General features: G+C 45.9%; 1 protein-coding gene and 1 long non-coding RNA gene across 2 annotated transcripts; one reads left to right on the forward strand and one right to left on the reverse strand.

The window, feature by feature from the left end:
- Nucleotides 1–7: 7 nt before the first annotated feature.
- On the forward strand, nt 8–13810 carry TADA1 (transcriptional adaptor 1). The gene is made up of 8 exons (XM_085068428.1): nt 8–141; nt 419–510; nt 876–941; nt 7498–7595; nt 9771–9980; nt 10960–11111; nt 12244–12406; nt 13365–13810. Exons 1-8 carry the CDS (start codon nt 68–70, stop codon nt 13515–13517), a joined length of 1008 nt encoding a protein of 335 aa, XP_084924554.1. The 5' UTR covers nt 8–67; the 3' UTR covers nt 13518–13810.
- On the reverse strand, nt 13749–16186 carry LOC146434102 (uncharacterized). The gene is made up of 2 exons (XR_014853836.1): nt 15913–16186; nt 13749–15717 (listed from the first exon to the last, which is right to left on the reverse strand). It is a non-coding gene; the product is annotated as an uncharacterized LOC146434102 (long non-coding RNA).
- Between the last annotated feature and the right edge of the window lie 1440 nt (nt 16187–17626).

Below are 17626 nucleotides of genomic sequence, written 5' to 3' on the forward strand. Positions count from 1 at the left end.
GGCCGCCCCGCCTCCCGCGGTCACGTGAGCGGCGGCACGTGACGGCCCTCAGGCGGCGGCGGCCGTGATGGCGACTTACGTGAGCGAGCTGGAGGCGGCCAAGAAGAGCCTCAGCGAGGCGCTGGGCGAGAACGTGAAGCAGTGAGTGCCCTCAGGGAGGGGGGGATGCGGGGCTGGGCCGTCCGGTCCGGCTGGGTCGGGGCTGTGCGCTGCGCGGCCCCTCACGGCCCCTCGCGTTCGTGCCGCCTCTGTGCAACAGCTCCGCGCCGCTGGCTGTGGGAGCAGCGCTTTTCCTCCCGTGTACGCGCTGTTCCTAGCGGTGCGCAAGGATAGACTGGTGTGGGGTTTAGGTCGGACTCGATGAGCCCGGAGGTCTTTTCCAACCCAGTTGATTCTGTGATTCCCTGCTCTTCTCCAGGTACTGGGCCAACCTGAAGCTCTGGTTCAAGCAGAAGATCAGCAAGGAGGAGTTTGACCTGGAAGCGCGCAGGCTTCTCACGCAAGACAATGGTAAAAATCCGCTTTGTGTTCGTTTTGCTGCCTTGCCCTGCCCTGCCTGGGCAGCTCCTCCCGGCTCCGCGGTGCTTCCCGAACGGGGAAAGTCCTGTGGGGGAAGCGGGAGTGGCCAGGGCTCCGGCAGCAATGGAGTTAAAATGGTGGGAAGTCTTTTTTTTTTGGTGTCATAGTAGTAGATTCTGAGCCCAGTAGAAGAAAACTCGTAAAAAAACCTTAAATTGAAAGCTGTGCATATTGTAACTGAGCATGTGGGGAGAGCATATCTATGGGAAAGCTTAGGGTGGTAATTTAGGATGGCTCTGAAGGGGTGCCTCCGGGCACTGATGTGCTACTAATGAGCTGTCTCTCTCTCTCCACAGTCCACTCTCACAATGATTTCCTCCTGGCTATTCTCACCCGATGCCAGATCTTGGTTTCTGCCCCAGGTAAGACCTGAGAAGCACATTAAACACTTGTTATAACACCGTGCCCTGTGTGTGTTTGGGGTGTGTGTACACAGTACCCCAGTTTTCTGAGCCTTAATATTCCTTGGGGTTTTTGCCACACAGGCAAAAAGGTAGCAAAATAGTGATTCAGCTGATTTCAGCAGAGGTACTTCTATGACTAAGTTGTATGTGCTTGGTTAGAGGCTGATGCTGGATTGCTGCCTGTGATAACCTGGTTTGATTTCTGGATTGGGTGTCTGCTGGGACCTTAAGGGTAAGGGCAGATGCAGCTTTCTCTTTGATCTTTGCTTTGATCCTCTATCCTCTGAACTTTGCTTCTCTCCCTGCTGGGGAGGTCATTTGGGAGAGCTGGGTATTCCTGACTAATCTTGATTTCAAGTACATATCTGATAGAAAAGTGCTTACAGCGAGCCTTGGTTGAGCTATGACCAATTAACTTAATCTTCTGCAGATAATTAACATTTTAACTTTGTGACCATCTAGAATAACGTTTTAAGTTTGTGAGTGTCTGGATTGGCTGTCCTCAGGGTTGGAGGGTGTGTTTTGTTTGGTCTTCAAAATAGCTTTTAATCCAGAGATGTGATAGCAAGAAGGGCAGTTGAGCTGCAATTCAAGATATGGAACTGCTCTATAGGAAGGGAGAGAAAATTGTCACATTTTGCATGGACTGACACCTGAGAGATGAGGTTTTTGAGAGGACAGAATATCTGTTACTGAGGTGCTTGTTATAGCTAGAAGAAGTAAAACCTGCAGAATTCATGGATGCCCACAGGTTCTTGTGTTGGAGCTGGTCCTTAGCTGTACCAGCTGTGCTAATTAAATGTTATTTGCCCCCACCTGCAAACTTGCTTTGTTTGCTTGTGATTGAGCTTCAAAAACACCTGTGTGTCTTAAACTTGTTCCCTTTAGGGGTCTGGACTCATGTAAATCAGGTGGTTTACATCTGAATCTGCTACTCCTTGCTTTTGACTTAATTAATTACATCTGTATTTAAAAAAACAAGCACAAAACCAGTGATTCCCCTGATTATTAGTTGGAGCAGCTGAGTCTAAATGAGGAGGGAGAGGCTGTCTGTTCTCTGAGCTCAGCACTGAGCTGCTGTGATTGTTGGGGTAGAGTTCACAGCTCAGAGCTCTTCCTTCTGAGGGGCAGTGGCCAGTTTAGAGCCTATTGCCATGTGACTGAGGTTGGGGTTGTTTGTTCCTGTGTGCAGCTCTGGGCTTAGCTGTACTGAATGTCATTTGTCTCTTTATCCAGTCTCTTTATATCACTTAGTCATGGCAGCTCTTCTGCAGCTGTGTGGTCAGGATTTGTCAGCAAACTCTCCCAGGTGTCCCTTTCTCAAGGCTGTTTAGGAATGTGCTAAAGGTAGGAGCCCTAGCACAGAGCAGGGTGCTGCTCCACAGCTGCCTTCCATATGCTCATTATTCCCTGCCTGACCTTCTTTAATTTCAAGCCCTTGGAGGTAGTTTTCTCTTGTCCCATTGCAGCTGCTCTTCAGAGCCCTTGAAGAACTCTGATTGTAGTGGTTCCTCAGGTCAGTGACAGCGTGGAGTGGTGTGCCAGCTGGCCAGGATCCTTCCCTGGTGCTGGTCACCTCTAGGGCAAGCTTTGACTGGCTCTGTGTCCACAGATTGCATAAGCCAGCTTGAAATAAGTCAGTTTAATCACAGGTGTGTTTTCTTAAAGCCATGGTTTGGTGCTCTGGAGCTGACAGTGCATTTTGATAGTTCCTTCTAGAGTCTCAATTTTGCCGTCCACAGATCGGCGCAGAGTCTCTTAATGATTTGAGAGCTGATTTGTACTGAGATACCTCTTTCTGGGCTATTGACTGGTAGATCTTCTACAGACAAGATCTCACTCTCAGCTGTATGTGGTGTAGCTGCAAGCATGCAAGCCCAGGAAAATGCAGTACGAGTGGAACTCTAGCTGTTAACATCTAGATTTCTTTTTCTTCCCCTAGATGCCAGTCTGATACCTGCTAGTTTTTTTGTTGTGGTTTGTTTTGTTTCCTGTCTTTTTTTTTTCCCCCCTCCGTGTAAGAATGGAAAGCTAACAGGCTTTTCTCTCAACCACTGTCTTTTGGGTAGAAGGTGTTTACTTCATGATTCATGGAAACAAGTAACTTTAAAGAACTGTTTTTGAGGCACTTAGCACGCCATCACAAGGGTTACTGATGCACGTACTTTCCACCTTCGTGTGAGAGAGACAAGGGAAAGAACCATCCTTAAAATGCTGTTTTGTGTTAAAAAAAAATGTGGTCAGTGTTGAAAGTGTGCTTGATATTGTATTGTAGTGGAATAAGAACCCTTGGGGAAGGTGTTTTCCAGGAGTGGTTATAATAGATGTTTAACCATGCAAACAAACCCATCTGATCCTGATTTTGCTGCCTCTTCTTAGTAATAGCTCTACCTGGGATTTAGTGGGGCACTTGGTGAATGTGCCCCTTTTTTGATAATGCTTTGCATTTCACCCTCTCATCTGCTTATGTTGTTGGTTACCCAAATTTCAAATCCCAATTACACAACGTGGGACATTCAGGGCTTGGTGGTGGAGAGGGAGGGAGGTGTGTTGTCTGTTCTGATGTGAAGGATGACCATTTGGGGTCAGCTCTCCTGGCTGTGTCCCCTCCCAAGTCCCTGTGCACTGCCAGGCTCCTTGCTGGTGGGGTGGGGTGAGGAGCAAAAAACTCCTTGACTCTGTAAACACTGCTCAGCAGGAATGAAAACGTCCCTGTGTTACCAACATTATTCTTGACACAAATCCAAAACACGAGCTGCTGTGGAAAAAATTAACCCTCTTCCAGCCCAAAACAGCACACTGGGATTTTTCTTCCCCCAGAAATTCCATTAAGAGAAACTCTGGTTTAAATCCTTTCTTAACCTTGCTTGGACCTGTGTCGCTGTTGAGCCGCTAGCAGAGAAAAGGACCCCAGTTCTCAGTGTAGCAAGAAAGAGCGTTTATTATTTTGATTTCTGTATATATATAGACTTTTCAGAGGTCGCCCAGATTGGTCAGCCAGAAACCTCCCCCTAGGCCTAATTGGCCAGGCCTGAACTGTTCAAGTCTCGAGACACTGTTTGAAAAACATCCAGACTTTATCTTTATTTATAAAACACAGTGGAATGGTCTCACGAGAAAGACCTGTGCTAGCCACAGGACCTGCTCACTAAGCTTGCCTTGTTTGTCAGACCTTGCAAGCACTCAGGTTAGCAAGGTTTCTTCAGTTAATATGTATGTTGTTAGAACTGTTACCTCCTTTCTTGGCTAAATGTTAACAATAAAACTGAGATAATTGCAAACACTTGAGTTAGTGATGTAAGGATTTAATTTATTTAGTAGTAGTCTGGAGCCAACTAAAAGATGGTTCAGTGAATTAGAACTCATGTGGAATAACAGGAGTATTTTATTTTATCATGTTTGTCCACAAGCTGTGCTTAGAGGGCTTCCAGCTGTGTGATGGGCTCAGGTTGCTTGTTTGCTTCTCTCCAGAGTGCTGAGAAGGGATGAAAATAAAGAAAATGGGAGTATGAGTTTTTGGCAGAGGAGGGTCACCAGAATATCAACCAAATAGCAGCAGAATACTTGACCAAAACCCTTGTCCCTGCAAGAAGATTAAAACAAACAAACAATCCCCCCTCCCCAAACTGAAGATCAAGTAAACAAGAGTGGGAAATGTGTTTCCTCTGCCTGTCTGCTTCTCTCTGTGGTGCCTTTCTTGGCACCTTTGTCCTTTCCCTGTGCTGGTGCAGCATGTCAGGAAAACCTGTCAGGCTCTGGACTGTCTGATGCCATCATAATGGTGCCATGCAGAGATGTGGCAGCTCCTAAAATATGTTATCTGTTGCTGATCTTTGAAGGCAGAGCAGCAGCCATTGCTGTGGCTTGTTAAGGTCTGATTCCTTTGCTAGCAAGATTAAATAAAAGCTGCTGACGTCTCTGAAGTTTCACACCCAAGCCAACCCAGCTGTGTCATTTGTGGCCAGGAAGGCAAGTATTGGTTTTCTTAGAATGCTGGAGGGAAATTTTGCTTTCTTCATCTAGTGCAAGTCAGGCTTGGTAATACGAAAACCTGGAAAAGGAACCAAAAATTCTGCTAGAGGCTCATTATAGTGGGGAATAGGAGATTGTATCTCACCTTTTCCTTGTTTTAAACAGAGTCTGGCTAAGTTCTTGTTAAATGTGCATGTTGAAATCCAATTAAGTTGCATCTTTCAGATCTACTGTCAAAGCCTAAAAAATTAATTGCTATTTAGTTTAAAAGCTACTGTATTATTTTTTTTAAAAAAAGGTATTTTAAAAATTCAGACTTGGATGTAACCTACTAAGCTGTAGTACACTGTCAGAGAAAAGCGTGTTTGCAATTTCCATCTCGATCCATTGCATTTTCTCTGGTCACACAGCTGTCACAAGTGAGGCTGCAAAGGAGCTGTGTGAGACTTCTGAAACGGAAGAAGGGCCTGGGGTGGAGTGGCATTGGGACCTAGAAGTTTACTTCTATTGAGGGCTCTGGAATAGGACAGGTAATTTGTGTGTCTGTGCTCAGTGTACCTAATCCTCCCTGACTAGGAGGTGTTTGACCTGCTGTGGAGGAGAGGAGGAGGAGGAGGAACAAGACCTGTAAAGACCAAAACATCCAAGAGAGGTAGCATTATTTTGATGATCCTGAAATACTGATGGAAGGGCAAGTGTGGTCTTTGACATGGTTCTCCACAGTGGTTTCCTATACCTCATCATCAGGGCCTCTCTTGTGATGTAATGATGAATAGTGACACCAGCTTTATGATTTTTGGGGAGGTTTTATTTATTATCTTTTCATTTCTTAAATTGACCAGTGGATTTTGACAGCAGAGTTTGTAGGCTGTGGGTTTCCACCTCTCTGATAGAATGTGGCTAAACTTTGTGGTTAACTTTTACATAGGGAAGAATGTGCTATCTCTGTGTGTGTAGGTTGTTTCTAATCCCTTCTTAGCAGCTGGCCATTCAAAAAATTCACTTGAATCCTCTAGTTTAGCCTGATCCTTAAAGTCATGTGTTAGAAATTTTTTCCCTGTCAGAGAACACCGTACTTGTGCTCCAGTTGTGGTTGTGGGAAGCTCCCCATAGCCAAGGACTTCTAGCCAGCCTCATTCCTTACAAACAGGGCTGTGGTATAACTGTATTTATGAATTCCTGACTACAGCAAATTAAACAGTTAATTTCAAATTAAGCATAGTTGGGAAAGCCAGAGGTAAAGCCACAGGTTGTTGTGAAGCTGGTGAGAACTGTGGGAGCCTGTGGGAGCAGGAGAGAACCACAACTGGGTGTTGGGCAGTGCTCAGTGAGTGTGCCTGAGGCTGGCCAGCTGGTGGGTGGTGTGATGTGGAAAGGCTGCTGTCACTTCTTGTCCCTGTGTAGAGGAAATGGCAAACTGTGGCTGAGGTGTGGCCAGGGAATGTCCAAGACATCGATCGCTGTGCTGTCAGAATTGCCTGACAGCAGAGCTCCAGCCTCTGCTTCAGAAGCAGCTAAAGTTCCTTCAGAGCTGAGTTGTCCAAGCTCCCTGGAGGTGGGCAGGGACCCGGCTCAGGGCATGCTTTGCTCCAGAGGAAAATAAAACAAAGGAGGAAGATACTGGAGGCACAAAGCAAAGGCTGCCTCTGTAGCCACGAGAGGGCTGTCCAGTCTCTGAGTTGCACTTGTTAACAGTCAGCAAGCACACACACATCCAGTGCAATGCTGTCCTAAGCCCCAATGTTCCTGAAGGAATTAATTGCTCACAGACGCTGTAAGCCTGTCAGCAGGAAATCTGCTAGGCTGTCCTTGCCAAGAGCTGTGTGATTATCAGGATGTGGTTTGGCCTGCTGTAGGTGTAGCTGTCAGACAGCGTTCAAGTGGACTTTTGAGCTGACAATGTGACCAAATGTATTTATTTCTTGGTACTAAATAGTAACCTCTTTTTCAGCAGTTTGCTCACTGGTCATGTTAGTGTCATCCTGCTTCTGGGCTCAGTGGTGTCTGCAGTTCTTCCCTCCTCTGCTTCCTCTCAGTGTAACAGAACAATCAGCTGTGATGTTTAATAAGGGTCCACGACAAAGCTTGCTGAAGGAGAAGAACTGGGGAGTCAGACTACTCAATCCAGATGGTTTAGTATCTGACATGATCCAGGAGTTGGTGGGAGGAGAACCCACCTCCAACAAGTTCTTGACAAAAGGCTTGTTCCTTCCTGTCGGCTTTCCTTATCTATGCTTATCTCTCTCCTTCCGCCATGGGTTTTGTGTGGTGTGTGGACAGAAGTTGCTCCATACAGTCATGGGTCATGAGTGAGTCAAACTAGCAAGGGGCTGACAAAGGAAGAGGAGGGGTTCCAAAAGTGTTCACCTCTTGGAAGACCTTCTTCTGTCCTATGGCTGTTGATTTTGGGTTGAGGCTTAGCAGGTGGCCAAATGTTAAGGGTTTTCCTGTGTGCACAGTTTCATCCTGGCCCTAAATCAGCAACACCAATCAAGTGGTTTTTTCTGTTTTGTTTTTTCTTTTTTATCTTTTCAATTTGTAGAAGGTGCTGGATCTCTGCCATGGCCAGGTGGCTCTGCAACTAAACCTGGGAAACCCAAAGGGAAAAAAAAGATTTCTTCAGTTCGCCAAAAATTTGATGTAAGTGTCTGTGGTTCTCTTTACACATCTGCCAAATTTTTAAGCAAGTAATTTCCTATTTATTCAGGCAGTCAGACAGAATTTTGTGACTGACTCTGAAGCCCAAAGTGTTAGAAGCAAGATATTCCTTGGATGTAATGTTTTTTAGGGGGCAGGTTGTTTCAGAGCTGAAAATGCCTTTCACAGGTGATGTCTTCTGGTAGGTGGCACAGAAATGTGCAAGATCCAGTTCACTTTGCAGCATAGGCTCTGTACATCCACCCAGCACTGTCACACCCCTGTTCTGCTGATGTTTCTGTGCTGCCAGACCAGTGTGGAAGAGGCCTGGTGTGACAGATTTGGGATGAGGCACTCTCTTCAACAGGCAGAGTGTGATAAGGTGCACAGTGCCCTTCCAGGGACTGTGATTAGGCACTGTGTGTGTATACTTCAGAGACCAGTGCTCCAGAGGGATGTGAGTCCAGCTGAAAGCTCCTTGTATTTAGAAACTGTCGAAATATTTTGCAGTGCTCACAGCTCAGCTGCAACCTGAACTGTAATGTTCTGAATTCTGTGTTATCCTGTCTTAAAATATCACTGTAACTTTTCAGTTCAGAAACAAATAGATGAGAGTTAGAGAAACAAGTTGTGGCATAGTGGAATTTGATTTACTCGATACCCCTAGGATACACCAGATTTCTAGTGTGTGTTTATGCACGTGTTCAGGAATGCCGAGCAGTAAGCACTGCATGAAGTGCATGTTATGATTAATGGGCTTGTCTGTTACTAGTGGAATTCCTAAGCAGTGTGAACTTGGAAGTGCCTATTTCGTAATGCTTCCCTTAATGGTCAGAATAACTGCTGTGAATGACCACAGGTCCATTCCAGTTGGCTTCTGCTCTCCCAAACCACATTCCTCTTGAGAGTTGCTTACGTTTTGAAGGTCTTTTTTTCCAAGCATGTGGCTTTCCTGTAATGAAAGCACAAGTCTTTAGAATTACAGGGAGGGAAACCTGCTTTCACATCAGTAGTGGGTGGATTGCTTTTTCACTCTGAGTTAAATGCCACTCTGTCCTTTGACTAAAGCAGCCCCCCTTTCTCTCCTGAAACTCAGATGTGAGAAATCCACTTTGCTGCATATTCATTGTTCATAATATTAAAGATGTGTTTGTCCTGGTGACAGGACATAACAGCCTTGCAGCAGTCTCCATTCTAGAGCCACTGGATTTGTGGATTGGAGAGTAAAGGGCTGGAAGTTGTGGGAGAATGAGTCTTGTTCCCTTGTGGGCTAGAGCTGGGCCAAGCCCATGTCTGGCCTCAAGGATAAATAATTTCCATTTGCTTTGTTCCCCCCTTTGGGGACTGAGGAGCCACCACAGGCACTCAGAGCTTGAGACACAATGCAGCAAAGGATTTGTGCTGGAATACATGTGGCCTGAGAAATGCTACCTTCTGGTATGAATTCCTGTTCTGTAATGAGTTTTTTCCCTTAAAAACAGAGTCGGTTCTGAAAAATAGTCATAATCCATCTCAGAATTAGTGGCTGCTCAGTAACACAGCTCTGCTTAGAGTAATGAAAGTGTGCAGGGAGACTGGAGCATGAAATCAGGGCTGGAATTGGGCTAAGTTTAAAGCATTAGAGAGATGTAAGAATCAATCACACAAGTTTAGGATCATGGGTTTTAATCTGGAGGGAAACTGTACAGTTAATAAATAAAAATATACCCTTCTGTACAAGAAATTACTAAATAGATGAGAACTCTTAAACATAGAATGATGAGGTGTCTGAGAGATGTGAAAGTCAGGTCACTGGCCTGGGTAGTGTGAAAGGAGATAAAGTCAGTGATTGACCACATTTGAGACTTACAAGAGAATCAAACAAATCTGGCAGGTGGGGAGCTGCAGAGCAGAGCAGGGGACTTCCTGTGGTGATTAGAATTTCTTGCTGCAGTGTGTTTTGGATAAACCAAAGTTTAGGTAGTTTAGGGGTGCTACTGGACAAACTCAATGAAAGAAAACCAACACTGAATTAGCAGTTTTTTCAATCACAAGTCATTGGGGGTTGGGAGAGTATCCTGGGCAGGATTTTTAATATGTTTTTATGGTGTATGCCTTCTGACTGGAGAAGGGATGTCCCCTTGATGAACCAAATGGTCTGAATGAATATCATCTTGTGCCTTAATGTTTTCATGACAGCACCGGTTCCAGCCTCAGAATCCACTGTCAGGAGCCCAGCAGTTTGTGGCAAAGGATCCTCAGGAGGATGATGATTTGAAGCTGTGCTCTCACACCATGATGCTCCCAACACGTGGCCAGCTGGAAGGAAGGATGATCGTAACTGCATATGAGCATGGGCTGGACAATGTCACCGAGGAGGCAGTGACAGCTGTTGTTTATGCTGTGGAGGTGAGGCTGGGCGGGGTGACAGGAGTGGTGGTCTCATGCCACCAGCAGCAAAAGGCTCTGTGTGCAGTCTGGGGGTTGTCCCTCAGTGTGGGGAGGAAACCTGCTGCTCTGATAATTTCCAGTTGCCTGTTTGCCTCAGATGTGAGAGTCAAAAGGCTTTCATGTTTGTGGTACCTCAGATGTAAAGTCTTGGATTTCTGCCTGCAAGTGTTAATTCTGAAGTACTGGCACAGTACCCCAGGCATGCTTAAGTAGCTGTTGTGGAAAATGCTGTTCCTGTCACTTAAAAGCAGGGATGAAATGGGAATGCCTTTTTGACCAGTTCTGTAAAAGGACCAGTTCCATTACAGGCGCAAGTGTCTGGCCTGGCTGTGAAGCAGACAGGATCAGGTGATATCCACAGGTTTTGGCTGTTGGTGGTGCATCACTTTCCACATCCTAGGAATGACACACTGACTGCTTGGAGCATTGATGTGTGGATGATTTTCTGCACTAGGGATGTGGAGACCAACCCAAATCCCCCATCTGGGAGTGAGGCCAAATTAAGAAGTTGGTTTTTTCAGATGATTCCTTCTCCAGCACTTTTCAGGCAAATAAAGATGAGCGAGTGACTTTGCACTGTCATTTCAGGGCCTGTATTTCAGTTCAAGTGTAACATCTAGTGTCAATTGTGAAATCTTAACCTTAATCAGAGGTTGGGAATTTCCTAGTATTTAAGACACCTCTTTGACATTTGAAGGAGGACATCACATATTAAAATGAAGTTCACAGGTTGATGCTTATGGTACTCACAAAGTGCAATGTTCTCTGTATCCAACTGTTGGATAATGAAAACATTCTGTAGCTTGTCCAGATATTGGTTCCCTTCCATCTTTAGATCCTTGTGGTTATAGCAGCACAGCTTATGTCTTGCCAGTTGGTGAGGAACTTCTAGCCATGAGTGAATAAATCAGCATATGTTATTTGGTTTTTGTTGCAGAACCATCTTAAGGACATTCTGACTTCTGTGATATCCAGGAGGAAAGCCTATCGTCTGAGGGATGGCCATTTCAAGTATGCCTTTGGAAGCAATGTCAACCCTCAGCCATATTTGAAGAACAGTGTTGTTGCTTATAACAACTTAATTGAGTGGTAAGGAGCTCTCAGCACACTGATAATGTAAATGGATTTTGCTAGTCTTGGAATTACTCCATTGTCGCTGTTGAGCAGCTAGCAGAGTAATGAAAGCACCAGTTCTCAGTGGCAAGAAGGAATGACCTTTATTGTTTTGATTTCATCATATATATAGAGTTCTCAAAAGTCACCCAGATTGGTCAGTCAGAAGCCTTCCCCCAGGCCTGATTGGCCAGGCCTGCACTGCCCTAGTTCTGGGAAACTGTTCCAACAACATCCAAACTTTATCTTTATTTATAAAACACAAGAAGAATTCTCGTGGGAAAAACCTGTGCTAGCCACACTCCATGGCTCATTTTCTTCTATGCATTAATGGTGTCTTGCTTTCACATGCTAGGAGGGCATTGGTATGGAGGACTGTACAGCTAAACAGGGAGCGAGAATATGGGGATTTCCCACCACTGGACTTTAGGACAGTGTTACAGCTCTCTTACCTCTGCTTGTCCATGAGTTTATTACTGCTTTTTGAAAACTTTAGTAACACAAGGAATTCTCTGCCTTTGTGGAAGCACAGCTGTTGTGCCACAGGATTGAAGTGTCAGTGAGGGCTTGCAGGACACTGCCATCCTGTCATTTCCTGCATCTAAATATATTTATGGTTCCTTGGCACATCTTTTCAGTTAGCAGGGTTTCGACGTCCTCTTGTTTGGAGTCTCGGTGTCAAAGAGTTTGTGCAGTGTGTCTGACAGCGTGTGTGTATGAGAGGGCAGTTTTGTTTGTGACAGCTTCTAGCAGTTGACAGGAGGTCGTGGGCGTTTTAAGCTTTGATTATAACACCACAAACAACTCTGCATAACGGCCAGTGTTTCAGTTTAGTGTTGTGTGTGCTTTAATTTTTATGCTGGGTAGAAGCTATTGGCTGCAAGTAAAAAAGTTGCACAACAGAGACCATTTAAGGAGGGTTGAGGCATGTTGAGGATCAGTCTGCACTGTTTCTATTAAACTGGAATTTAAAAGAAATTTTTATTGCAGCTGAAATAATTTTATGTACATACAGGCCCCATCAGCTGGTGCAGAAAAGCAAGGCCCCTGCTGTGTGACTGCCACAGCTGGTGCTGGTTTTGTGACTGGAATGTTTTTCTGTCCCCAGCCCCCCGAGCAGCACGATGCCCTCAGCGGGTCAGAGCCTGGGCCCCCCGCCTGCTCCTGACGATGCTGAGCAGCAGGCAGCCCTGCTCCTGGCCTGCTCTGGGGACACCCTGCCAGCATCCCTGCCTCCAGTCAACATGTACGACCTCTTTGAGGCATTGCAGGTAAGCTGGTTGTGTCACACCTTCCTGTCACAGGCAGCGCTGTCCTGGGTGCCAGCTGCCAGTCATAGGTGTGGTTTACATGCAACGGGGATATTTGATTTCTCCTCCTATAGTCTCTTTCCTTCTTTCCCTCTCAGATTCACAATTTTTGGCTTTGATTTGTTCCCACTTCTAACATGCAGTCAGATCATGGATTAATGCCTGTTCTTCTCCCCTTGGTCAGAGAGCTGATGAGAAAATCCCTGTCTCACAGCAGTAAGGGTGAATGCTACCTCTGCAGCGAGACTGCAGTGATTATATCAGAACTGAACTAGACAGATTTTGACAGTGTTGCAGCAAAATAACTTACCTGCCATGTCCCTTCTTACTCCTCATGTTCCACCTGGGTATTTGGAGGAATACTTGGTTCTGGCACACAGGCCACTGCAGTGGCTTAACTATGTTCACCCCAAACCTGGGGAGGCATTTAAGGAATGGTGGGTTAATTTTCATTGGATATGTATGACTGTGATTCCCTCCCTCTCTGACAGCTGTGGGGACATTGACTACTTTAAATGTCTAAACTTTGCTGTGAGAAATCCCCCCTTGATGATCTCTGCTGTTGTGATCAGGCCTTGGGATTTTGTCTCAGAGCTGTGGAGGCAGACCACAGAGCTGTAATCAAGTATTCGTCTTGTGTTTAGTCAGAATTGTTGTTTCTAAGGTTTTGATGACCAATTATTGATTGCCACCCCAAGGGCAAAATGACTCTTCCTTTACCTTTAGAAAGTGGTGTAAGAGGTGGTTGTGCTGGGCTGGCAGTGCAGGCAGGGAGCAGCTCTCCCTGTGACACAGCCTTTATTCCCACCCTGCAGGGCTGGCACCCAGAGCATCCTGTGGCAGAGGGAGCTTATTCCCTGGGCAGCATGGGGAAACGTGTATGGAAGCATACAACTTGTTTTCTAACATGCATTTCCAGGTGCACAAAGAAGTTATCCCTGCACACACAGTCTACGCCCTAAACATTGAGAGGATTGTCATGAAACTGTGGCATCCAAACCACGAGGAGCTACAGCAGGACAAGATCCATCGGCAGCGCCTGGCAACAAAGGAGGGCCTCCTGCTCTGCTAGAGCTGGGCAGCCCTGCCAGCCCTCAGCTGCCTCCAGCCTGTTCCTGGGACTTGTCGTTCGGATGCTCCTTAAAAACCTGTGTCAGCATCTCAAAGATGATGTAATTTATGAGTCAGCTTTTCCTATGGAAATGTGACTGAGTTGTGGGACACTTCCTCTGCTTCCCCAGAGCCATGTGCCGTGGAGTACTTGCAGCAATGCCACTGAATTGGAAAGGAGAAACAAGACACATTTGCAAAGACTGGTTTATTGGAAAAATAAATGTGAGAGTGGGAAGAGTTGGTTTTAATAAAGTGTGCTTTTGTATTCTTTTGTGAGCATGGGGAACCTGCCTTCTTGCTCTCTCCTCCCACATAGCTTCCCTCCTCAGCTCAGACTACAGAGGCATTTGCCAGCTTCTGTTGCAGCTGGTGGGATCCTTTTCATTAACTGGTTACAAGGTGGGGTCTTGTGAAGACAAGCAATTCTGTAAGCTGATGTTCCTCTTCTACCAGGGCAACTCCTGATCAGAAACTCTGACAAAACAAGGCAAAAAGGCAATTGTCTTTGTCCTGGAAACTCCTTGGCTTTGCAGCATGAACAAATCTCTCATATCACGTCCTTGTAAAAATATGGAACCTTGTATTACTTCATTATAAAATTATGCAGCCACACCTCTCCACGTAGGAGATGTGCAGATCACTGTGTTAAAGGAAAACTTCCACCTGGGTTTCAGGTTCTACTGTATTCCTGAGTCAGCTGTGGGAATGCGCTTATTACAACATGAGAATTCCATTAAAGTGTATTCATTACAACATGACCTGTTTTTGACCTCACACATGGAGGTACCTGCTGAAGTATGACTCACTTACTGTGCCTCCAGATTAGTGCAATCAAAACAGCTTCCTGTGGGGGAATATGAAAGGGGAAGCTCATGGTTCCATTCCATTCTGCTTTTCCTAATTGGAATGTATTTGGATAAGAGACTTGTCATATTTCCTGTGACAATTCCTTCTCGCTGTTCCCCAGGACTGAAAAGGGTGCAGATCCCTGCTTTTTCTTCCCAGTTGCTGTTTTTATGACTTCCTTTCCTGACTTCCATGACTGTTCATGTTGGACCAGGGTTGTAACAAGGGGCTGTGCAGCTGTCATTGTGTTCCTGGCTTTCCTGCATCCCCTTGTGGGGATGTGCTGTGGAGTTAAGCATAGGCAGTGTCTGGGCAGCTATTGGTGGCTCTCTTCATAAGGAGATAATTTTAGGATTATGAAGAAAGGCAATGACAGAGAACTGCAGCAGAGCCTGGCATTTGTAGGTAGGTCAGGCAGTGTGTTTTAAGAGGGGAGTGGGAGAGAAAAGATGAAAGATTTCCGTTGGTCCTCTTTTTTTCAGCTGTTTTCTCTTTCTGTATTTAAGCTGTTCATAGTGACCCTAAGCTTAAAAATTGACCCCAGTGGCTTTTACGTGACAGTTTTCAAAAGCACTGTTTAACCTGAGTCTCTGCATGGTGGTGAGATCTTCAAGCCACCCAAAATACAGACTGTGGGGTGTGGGAGGGAGATTTCCCAGACAATTGTGATGCTTCTGGTGTAAAATGAAAGCATTGACTTTGTTTGCTAGAAACTGTGGGGTGGCTCTGAGGATCTCAGATCTGAAGAAAGCACCCAGCCTCTGACAGCATCACAGGCAGGTTCTGAAACAAAATGCTAAGTATGGCACCAGAATCTCACTTCTGTTTGCCTGTGCTGTGTTCTGAAGAGCCAAGTCATCTATTCCACCCTGAAAAAGTGGGGTATTTGATACACCTGCCACACAACAAAGGCTTGAACAATGAAATCACGTCAGCTGCATTTCAGAGATCCGAAAACCGAAAGGTGCAAGTTCTCAAAGCACTGTTGCCTGACGTGTGAGTTTTTGTGAGAAACAATGCTTTACAGGCTTCTTGGGTCATGGAGCTGCAAGGGATCACAGAATATTCTGAGTGGGAAGGGAGCCACAAGGGTCACCGAGTCCAACTCTAAGTGGATGGCCCTGTGTGGGGATCAGACCCATTATTAGCACCATGCTCTAACCAACTGAGCTATCCCCAGTGGCTGGCTGGAGGCTGCTTTGTCCACCCCCTGCTGAAAGAAGGGCCGAGTTCAAAGCCAGAGCAGGTTGTTTATTTCCAGAGATGAAAGCAGAGAAGTGTCATTTCCAGTTCCAGCATGTGACCATGTGTCGCTGTTGAGCAGCTAGCAGAGTAATGAATGCATCGGTTCTCAGTGGCAAGAAGGAATGAGCTTTATTGTTTTGATTTCATCACATTTATAGAGTTCTCAAAAGTCACCCAGATTGGTCGGTCAGAAGCCTTCCCCCAGGCCTGATTGGGGTGTGGTTTGGGTGTTTTTTTTTTTTTGTTTGGGTGTGTGTGTTGACAATGAAGGTTTTACTTTGAGACCTGCCCCAAGAGCAGAGTGATGGTACTGACAGGTATCACTGTGACGTGACTTATGTCTATCCTCACGACAGCAATCTCCCCTCTAAAATGAGTGACACTGCTGAACTTCAAAGCAGCACAGAAATTAGTCTGAAAGGGTCTGTCTTCAGCCCCAAGATCCAACAACAATCTGCCAGGGCTGTGGCAAGCTGAGCTTGAGCAAAACTTTCTGACAGATGTTGGCTGAAAAACTTACAGTGGAACTTCAAGAGTTTTCTTTTTTTTTTAGTGGCTTTCACCACTGGAGGCTTTTTCCACTGCTCTGTGCCTCTGGAATTCCAGGCTGCAGGCCTGTAATTTGTTATAGTTGTCCCAGAATATGGGAAGACAAGTGAAGGAATAAGACATCATCTGTCCTGTTCTCAATAGTGAGAATTGCACCTTGTGCTCTTAATCCAGTAGGAACTGTGTGGTATATTGAAAGCTGCCACTTTGGCAGTTTCTATTGTTTCTGCTTCCACTTCTACATCTGCAGTGAAAAACCACTGGCTACCTCATGAACAGGTGGAAAAGTGCTTGAGAGTTTCACCAGGCTTGCTTCATGGCCTGAGTTGGGGTGGAGTTGTTCATCTCATCCCAGATGTGATCAGTGTGATTTGCATTTTTGGGAGAGTAGGAGGCAGAAAGAAAATATATTACTTTTCAGACAGTTTCAGCTGCCACACCTGGCTTAAGTCTGACCACACCTTTCCAGATGTGTGCCAAGCAGGATCCCAGGGGTGTGAATGCAGCCCTTTTCAACACCCCCAAACAGCCAAACCCTCACTCCCCAGACTGGTGACCAAGAAAGATGGTTTTTGTTGCAGTTTCACAGCCTGTGAGCCACATCTCCAGCCCTTGCCCTATGTGTCAACTGCTGGGAGCTGTGCCCAGGAGCAGGGCTGGGTGTGTGGCTGGGAGGGTCAGCTTGCTCTGCTCCATCCAGATCTGGTGCCCAGGTGAACCCTGGAGGAATCATCCCTGAGGAAGTCTCCCTCAGAAACAGGATCAGCTTCAGCCTTGCCTTGCTGGGGCTGTGTTGGTTATCATTAAAAAGTATTGTTTCCATTTGAATTTCTGAAACCAGTTTCCTAGTGGTGGGAGTTTGCTTGTGTCATTAATTAAAAGCTCCCACAATCAGATATCTGCTTCTTGCAATAACAGCCACTTCTGAAATGCCACTGTAATAAGAACAACGAGCAGGAGCTGGGGCTGCTTTCATCTCACAGGAAGGGCTGCTGGCCTTTCCATGGAGCACCCTGTAAACCTCTTTGAATCCTTTGAAGGCTTTTAAACCGTGTTTCGGAGTGCATCAGCAGGGCTCCTGCCCAGGTACTGGCAGATGTGTGTGTTTCCCTTCTCCTTCCCTTCTCCTCTCTCCATGTGCACAGCTGGCCACCTCTGCATCCCAGGAGGTGATTTGGCTCTGGCTAAGCAGTCTTCCCTGTGCTTCTATTTATATATCACGGAGATGCTCCGGACAGATTTGTCAGAGCCAGCAGCAGGTGCCTGTCTGTGCAGTGTAGCCCTTCAGTGAACTGTAGGCTTGATTTTCAGATATTTATAGTTTGTTGATGGGAACAACAATTCTGTTTTTCTCTAGAGTAACACAAATATTTCAGACTTTTTTTTCCAGTGAAACTTTACTTTCTCACTGTTTTCCCACCACAAAGA

This window comes from Lichenostomus cassidix, chromosome 8, assembly GCF_008360975.1.
Source record: "Lichenostomus cassidix isolate B80296 chromosome 8, HeHo_3.0, whole genome shotgun sequence".
Taxonomy (NCBI): Eukaryota; Metazoa; Chordata; class Aves; order Passeriformes; family Meliphagidae; genus Lichenostomus; species Lichenostomus cassidix.